The 8927-nt window shown below is 42.0% G+C and overlaps 1 protein-coding gene across 1 annotated transcript in view; it reads right to left on the reverse strand.

The window, feature by feature from the left end:
• Positions 1-8927, reverse strand: part of Msh4 (mutS homolog 4) — a 46880-nt gene that overhangs the window by 25389 nt on the left and 12564 nt on the right. Inside the window, exons 6-8 of the mRNA XM_028754319.1 lie at positions 8251-8424; positions 6177-6349; positions 3360-3427 (exon numbers count right to left, since the gene is read on the reverse strand). Of these exons, the coding sequence (XP_028610152.1) occupies positions 3360-3427; positions 6177-6349; positions 8251-8424 (415 nt within the window). The remainder of the gene's footprint in view (positions 1-3359; positions 3428-6176; positions 6350-8250; positions 8425-8927) is intronic.

An 8927-nucleotide genomic window follows, 5' to 3' on the forward strand; every position in this document is an offset into this window, starting at 1 on the left:
GCCAAGCTGGGATGCTAACCTAGATGGTGGTTAGAAATTACTAACCATAACTATAAACCCAATATGCTGGTCTCCTGAAAACTGGATGAGAGTTCGCATAATTGTACTAATTTTCATTCTATTGCAGCATCTTTGGTGCAATTTAAACTGTAACAGTCAAAGGAAACACAGGAGCAATACAAACACTTAGCAGCAGCAGGAGGCTGATATTAACTAGAATAAAGTACAAAGCTTCTTGCCAACAGGCTGAATCTCAGTTTCTCAGGTAACTTAGAAAAACTTTCCCCATTGGTTCCTGTTGGGCAAACAAAACAATTTTAACAATTTTAGTGTCTCAAATTAGTAATAGTCTTTCAGAATATAGCACCTAAATGGTATAAATAAGCTTCACAGAGATTAAACTATCCTCTCTAGAGCTGAGCAACAGCGTGAGCGAATTTATCACCAACAGGAAGCAGGTGTAAGATGTCACAGTTATCATGCACTCAACTTTATGTGAGGCTGCTGCTTTCTAAGATGCCCTCACTTGGATTTTCATTACAAAAGACCTAGATTGTGAACAGAGATACATCTGTAAGAAGATTGTGTGCAAGAAACATCACGAATGTTTTTAGTCCCTAAAAGTGTAATCTCATATTCTCTTACAATGGATTCCTGACACTAACCAGAAGATCAAAATAAATAAAACTAAGCAGGAAAAAGCATCATTATCGCTAGAAAGAAGGAAGGAGGAGTCGTCGAGCTATAGGCAGTAGAGCAGGAGTCTATAAATGGACCCCAGAACATACAACAATTTGACTTATGGTCAAGTTCATAAGTCAAAGTTCATAAGAACCTTTCTATAAAGAAAAGTTGTGCAACAGCACAACTGTGAATCCATCTGGGAAAAATAAACCCGGCTCTTTCTTTGTCCGGGACTCACAAATTAATACAAATGAATTTACAGATCTAAGTAAAAAAGTAAAGTGATAAAGGATTTGGAGTGTGTCAAGAAGCCTCTGCAACTGGCAACTAATCCCATCTGCTGTCACATAGCCAAACTAACAGCCCAAGCTGGTGCGTCCACTTTGCAGGCTTGTTTTTGCCAGTGCACAAAAGTTCAATTCCAAGACCTCCTGTCACAAACCTCAGCATGTGCCTCATAGAGACACCTTCCCTTAAGGACTTGCTGGCACTGTAGTCATAAGCTCCACTCTCTACCCTGCCCTCCTTTCCCCGGCCTCCTCTTCACACTCCTGACTCCAGCACCCTCCCCTCTTGTGATAATAAAATGTTTGGCATTGGTGTCTCTGCACCATCATTCAGTTGTGAGCTAAAGCTAAAGCATTACTGTAGCATGAGCAATTATGTCACTAATTATCTGTCTTAGTGAGGGTATTACTGCTGTGAACAGATACTGTGACCAAGGCAACTCTTATAAGGACAACATTTAATTAGGGCTGGCTTACAGGTTCAGAATGTCAATCCATTATCATCAAGGTAGGAGATGGCAGAAGCCAGGAAGGCAAGGTGCAGGAGGAACTGAGAGTTCTACATCTTCATCTGAAGTCTGCTAGCAGAGTACTGGCTTCTAGGTAGCTAGGATAAGGGTCTAAAAGCCCACACCCACAGTGACACACCTACTCCAACAAGGCCACATCTTCTAATAGTGCTACTCCCTGGGCCAAGGATATGCAAACCATCACATTATCCATTTTAGAAAACAAGGAGGGTTTTTAAGGGCCTGGAGAGATGGCTCAGAGGTTAAGAGCACTAACTCGACTAGCTCTTCCAGAGGTCCTAAGTTCAATTCCCAGCAATCATGTGGTAATTCCCAGCTCACACTCATCTGTAATGGTATCCCATGCCCTCTTCTGGTGTGTTTGAAGACAGTGGCAGTGTACTCACATATATAAAATAAATAAATCTTGAAGAAGAGGAGGAGGAAGAAGAAGAAGAAAAAGAGGATGATGAGGAGGAGGAGACCGCAGTTTTTAAGTCAAATGACTTCAGCCTCCATCATTAGAATGTTCAGGCAGGATCAGCAAACAGAGCAAAAACAAAGAAGAGAGGGAAAGTAGACAAATCCACCTTATCCATGGGTGGTCCTAGTCTTGGGGTTTATCAACAAAAGAATAGACATAGAAATTGAGGTGGAATGTATGTTTTACTCAGCTGTGATGAGTGAAATTTCAGGAAAATCAATGAAATTGAAGATTAAGTGAAATAAGCTGGTCTTAGACTCAAAGACAAATATTTCACATTTTTGGCCACATGTAGAATCTATGTTATAAAGGAGTTCTAAAGTGTAGGAGAAATGAGGAAAGGCATTAAGGAGGAAATATGAACAAAACAGATCCTAATGGTACTTACAATTTTGTACCCTAGTTAAAAGCATGAAACAAAGCAGCCAGTCAGTATCCCAAGAGGAGCCATTGAGGTGATAACCCCTAGCAGATCAGAGAAGGGCACATTCAAGTTACCATATCATATGAGAGCACACTACTGAAGACTCCACAGACACAGGAGACACGGGGACATTGTAAGCAACTGCATGCCAGTAAGTTTACAAAGTCTTTGAGAGACACAACTTAACAAAGTTCACTCCATTGGAATTACATCTCATCTATTTTATTCAAGTTTTCTACGAAGTATAGGTACTGATGGCTATGCTCATGAAAGCTCTGTAACAGGTAAGGAAGGAAGAATGAAACTTCACACAAATGCTACCAGACACTAAGGAGGGATAATTCCACAGCTCTGCTATGGAGCTAGCTGATTCTCTTCCACCATCACTAGTATAGACTGGATTATAAAGGCTTTATCTATAAGGGCTACTTAAATTTTAAAATTATCCAGAGAGGTTTCATTTTTAAAGATTAAGCATATCTGAAAACTAATCAAAATTCTCTTGAAGATTGTTTTTAAGAACAATATAGCTGAACCTGACAGTGTATGCCTTTAATTTCAGCACACAGGAGGCAGAGGCAGGTGGATCTAGACTGGTCTACAAAGTAAGTTCTAGGACAGCCAAGACTACAGAGACCCTGTTTCAAAAAACAAAACGAAGAAAATACAACAGACAGAAAACAATATATAAACTTTAGAACTAACATAAGGTTTTATATATAGGAAAATATTATAGGTTGTAAGTTTGTTGAAAAGTATATAAATTATATATTTAAGTAAATATTTGATTAGCTTAAATATACTAATTCTTCAACTACCCAAGATGCTTCTTACCTAAGGCATAAAACTCTTCTGGGCATCAGTGAGATACACTTACCCAGGAGATTTTCATATTTTCACATCACTGTCCATCAAGACAAGCTGTGTTTCATAAAGACAACAGCATAGCACATGGTGCCTGTAACACATACCGTGTCCTGCTTTGGGATTTGAACTAAAACAGAAAGCAGCTGCTCCGTATCCAGGAATCTTGATATGACTGCAACAGAAAGTGAGCATTTGAATTTCACAGACCAATCACAGCAAGGATCCTCTGGGGTTATTCACTGGAGCACAGTCAGCATCTGCCACAGGGAAGTCCGTGGTGACAGAGGCTTAGCCAAATCCCAGTCACTTGTTTACGTCCTACATAGTCACAGGTCAGAAAGCGACTTGAGATCTTTGGATACCCACCTCCCCCAACACGACAAAGTTAAGTCATGGCTGACCACAGCCAGCCTGGTTCAGGCCTATGACGAGTCATGAGCTCAGCTGACTCTGGTTCTGTGTTACCTGACTAGCAACATAGCCCCATACTCTAAATCAACAAGTAACCCCTCCTTTGGCAAGGGGACACACGCTAAGGCCTGTGGGTGTGTAATTTATTTAGCTCTCAATGTTCCCCTCTCCAAAGAACAGTCCCAATAGTAAAGACCTCAGTCAGTCTTCCTGCAGTCCCTGCCATAATCTGCATAGAACTGTGCATAATCAGCACAGTATAGCACAGCAGCATTCCCTCCTTGGAATCTCACACTTCTCAGAGTTCTTACATTTCCTTAGTAAACATGTTTGTCTACTTACCCCGTCTGTGTTTCCTTATTCTTCTTGGGTGAGAAGTAACAAATCCTGAAGTCAATGGCTTGAGGTGCTTTTGTAAACTTAAGTTTCTGGGATACTAGCTCCTCAGTTAAGCCCACTAAGAGCCTAGATTTGTCCCTCTCAAAGAACCCACTTCTCTGCCTTAATAAATACACCTGAGAGCAGTTGAGGAAACTCCCTGACGTCAATCTCTGGCTTTCACACCCATGTGCACATGTATATGAGCACATATGTGACATATATACACAAACATACATACTATACACACATGCACAAACAACTTCAAGTTCTGGGCTGGGAACATAGGCTATGAACCCACTAGACTCAACAGCGAGTCTGACAGTGGTGATGCTAGAGTCTGAAGACTGCTGTGGAAGTGACTTCATGTGCAAGGATGTGCACCAAAGACACACCGAGAAGGATGGGACAATGACAGGAAAGGAAGGGGACAAGAATATACTTTCAGCTGAATGTGGTGGCACACACTTGCCCATAATACTCTGCAGACTTGCAAACTTGAAGCCAGTCTGGATTATATAGTAGATCCTGTCTCAATGAGAAGGGAGGGCTATAACACCAGTTCCAAGTAATACAATGCCCCTGGGCTCTGAGGGCACCTACATGCATGTGGTGCACATAAATTCTTGCTGCCACATACTTACACATAAATAAAATACATCTTTAAGAAAGGGAAGAAGGGAAGAAGGGAAGAAGGGAAGGGTATGGTAGAAGGGAGGGGAAAAAGGAAAAGAGTGGAAAGAGAAAATAAAATGAAGGAAAAAGAGAGAAAGGGGAAAGAGAAGGAGAGAGGGACAAAGGAGGGAGGAGAAAGGGGAGGGGACAAAGAATTTCAGGAAAAATCCTGTAAAAGGCTTGACTGATCCTGCAAAGGAGTTCTGGAGTGCAGTCACACTAGGCCAGTGTGAGAAAGCTGGGCTTTTCACACTCACTACTTTTGGGTAAGTAGAGTAAGGGCTCTACTTACCCAAAAGTAGCCTCTTAGGACAGCCTAAGTATGACATCCAAAGCCAAAGCACACGGCAATGTGAGAGGGATCCGAGAGGCTCAGAGAGCTAAGCAACACCTGATATGGTGCCTTTGACACAAGCATCCAGTGCACTTGTGAGACCAGAAACCAAGTGGCAGCAGGCTGGGATGTGCTGAAGAAAGGACAGTGACCTTCCACAGTTAAAAACAGAAGGAAAACCATGGAGAGAGTCCGAGAAGGTGAAGTCTAAGGAGAATTCAAGTCCCCATGGAAAGAGCCCACAAACACACAAAGACCGACTCGGGAGGTTAGCCGGCTGGACAGCCAGCTGGACAGCGATGCAGCCAGATGAAGGGGCTAGCAGCAGACAGGCACAGAGCCCTGCTTCTAGGTGAACAGACGGAGATGAAATGTGGTGTACACACTGCACTTAGTGCAGGGAGTTTATAACATTTACAAGCTGGAGCCTGACCCACTTCACAGTGACACAACTTCAAATTTTGGCACTTAGGATTTACACTAATGCTAGATAAACAGCTAACAGGATATTGCTGTGAACAATAAAGAAAAGGCTAACCGGGCAGTGGTGGTGCACGCCTTTAATCCCACACTTGGGAGCCAGAGGCAGGTAGATTTCTGAGTTCGAGGCCAGCCTGGTCTACAGAGTGAGTTCCAGGACACAGAGAAATCCTGTCTCGAAAAAACAAACAAACAAACAAACAAACAAACAAACAACAAAAGGCTAAAGGTTAAAAGTGTCCTTTTCTGAGGGCTGGAGAGAATGCTTAGTGGTTAAAAGCATTGGCTGCTCTTCCAGAAGACCTGCACACTCACATAGCAGCGCCTGACTGCCTGTAATCCCAGCACCCTCTTCTGGCCTTGGCAGGCACCAGACACACACTGCTCTGACTTAACACATTTTAAAGATTAAAAAACAAAAAACCTTTCAAGAATTTGCACCTTCAGTGACTGACCTTTCAGAAACTTAAACAAAAAACCTTAAATAAACTGACAGAATTTTAATTTAAAATTAGTTGAGGAAGGCATAGTGGCACGTTTTATAACCCTAGCACTTGGGAGATTCAGGCAGGAAGGTCCGAGTTTCAAGATCGGCCTGGGCTACATTGAGACTCTCAGTAAGTAAATAATCAAATATACTGACCTGACTGGAGTCCGAAGAAGAGCTCCTCGTCCTGAAGCAGCTCCTGGACACAGTCCAGCCGCATGCTGATGGTCTCCACGTCCACCAGCGGCTCCAGGATGTTGGAGCGCAGCCTTCGGCTCCCACCCGCAGTCTTGGTGTAATTTAAAACACCGAAGAGAGTGTGAGTGCTCCTTGCAAAAGACAAGGTGGGAAGCTCATTAAGGAGAAAAGATCCTTTTCCTTTTAACTCTGAAATGAAATTATCTATCATCTACATCAATGATGCACAAACTTTATTATACAGACAAATTTCATGGGGCTCCTAATTCAGTAAGTCTCAGCTAAGGCCTAAAAGATACATTTTGGCTTTGTTTATGTTTGGTTGATTATTTTAGATGGTCTCCTGTAGCACAGGCCATCCTTGAACTTGTTTCATACCTCAGCATGACCTTGAACTCAAGATCCTTCTAACCACAGCTCCTGAGTGCTGATATCAGAGGTGTAGTGTGTGACCACACCTGGTTTGAGACCTTTCTTGCTAGATCTCAAGTATGCCATTACTGAGCCACACGTGACTAACAAGATCAACAGCATCTCCTACGCTAAGCCTGAGCACACAAGGCACACATGGTTCCTACGTCCATGGTCTTTACAAGTCAGTGGCTGATGGCCAATAATTGTTATCAATCTACTGGTTATGACTAAGGACAAAACACGGTGTAAGGAGAGGTATACAATCATGTCCACCATATGAAACATGGCCTTGGTCTGATGTGATAACTCAGTAAGTGACAGTACCTGCCACCAAGAATGGTGACCTGAGTTTGATCCCTGTAAATCACATGGAAAAAGGAGAAAACCAAGTCTCACAAATTGTCCTCTGACTTCCACATACAAGTTATAGAATGTGTGTGAGCATTGCATGCACTCACACACAACTGAATCATTATAAAACAAAAAATTTTAGATAATTACCAGAGTTAGTCATTGGCTTTCTATGTTCTTATAATACAATGAAGGTATCACAAAATCAACTGTAGAGTGACTTCAGTGGCTATGCTAGTGGTGACAAGTTAAATGTGTCTGTATCCCTCCTGATTAGTGATGGTGAGCACGTGTCTATGAGTTTACTGGTGTCCACACGAAAACACAACTCTGACTCTGATCTCATAGCAGATAAGACATGGTTTAGTCTAAAGCCAAATATAAGTAACCATGGCCCAGGAATGCAGATTTAGGTTATCCCAAATTCCATATGAAATGGACAGAGTTTCATAAAATTTTTATTGTAAAAAAACAAAGAAGGTCCTAAATTGGGGCACTTTGTAACATGCTAGTGGACCATTAAGTAAGGATAACAGCAAAGCAGAGAAATTTCATCTACAGGCCTCAGATGCTGTTTGATGACTCTGGGCCTTTTGGTTGGTAGAAAAATACAGTTTTGCCAGGCAGTGGTGGAGGGCACACGCCATGAATCCCAGTACTTGGGAGGCAGAGACAGGCAGATTTCTGAGTTCGTAGGCCAGCCTGGTCTACAGAGTGAGTTCCAGGACAGCCTAGGCTACACAGAGAAACCCTGTCTCGAAAAACAAAAAAACAAAAAAAAAAACAAAAAAAAAAGGAAAATACAGTTTTATTAGCTCATTGCAAAATGTTTTTCTCTGTTTATCAGAGGGTATTAAGTACAGCATAGAAGTGGGCATGGCCGGGCTGTTACAAGTTAAAGATAGTCCAAGGTGATAGATGGACAGATGGACATGTCATCAGGCCTGGCCTCTGCACATGCAACAGTTCAGCCTAACCAGCTCATCAGCCTGCCTGAATTCAGCTCTCACAGGGAATCTGTTATCGTTTTTTGCTGTGGTCCTTCACCTAATCTTGGCAACTGAAGTTTTGCTTTTTGTTGGTTAGTCAATACAATTCTTTTGAAAACTTGATTTTGTGAAAACTCTGAGTTCAGCAACAACATGGTGATGATTTAAATGTTTATTTACTGTTTCTCAACAGATAATTTAAAGAACTTTCAAGCAACTAATCCCAGAAGTTGATGGCATGAAATTTTAAGACAGAAGAAAATGTCAGATTGTCTTACCTGTAGTCCTGGTTATTAACTAACAACTCCAGGTTTTGGGCCGATGATGAATCTATCATGGCTGTCTGCTCACTACCTTGGAAATAAATCTTCAGGGATTTGGGTGCATACACTGAATTTTGAATGAATTCAACATATTTTAGTAAGGCTGCAGCAGCTGCAAGGCAGTAATACCTGTGAGTAACCACAGTACAACAGTGTAAACTTAGCATAAACAAACAGCTGCTGCTGGAGAAACAGACATTTAATTCACCTGAATATCAGGAAAATTCAAAACATTCAGAGAGTAGCTCTTAAATCCAAAGGGAAAAAAAGACATTGAGAAGGCCAATTTTGGAAACTAAGTAAATAATATTAGATTGCTTTAACCATGGATACATTTTCCTTTGTTTTTAAAGCAGTCTAGTCTAGAGCTGCCTGGAGTCCACCACAACCTTAAGCATCATCCTTTCCAGTGCTGAGATGCAGATGAGAGCCACCATGCTTGGCTGTAAGAGGCAGCATTTGAAGTCTGTCACTTTCAGGATTGTATCCTCTAACACACTGCTTATTAGAAGACAACATTCAGCAGGGGAGGGTAGTGCATGTCTTTAACCCCAGCATGTGGGAGACAGGCCAATCTGGTCTACACAGCCAGTTCCAGGCCAGCCTCACTAGGTACACAGTGATGTGGAAGA

This window comes from Grammomys surdaster, unplaced genomic scaffold (assembly GCF_004785775.1).
Source record: "Grammomys surdaster isolate TR1022 unplaced genomic scaffold, NIH_TR_1.0 125996, whole genome shotgun sequence".
In the NCBI taxonomy this organism is placed as follows: domain Eukaryota; kingdom Metazoa; phylum Chordata; class Mammalia; order Rodentia; family Muridae; genus Grammomys; species Grammomys surdaster.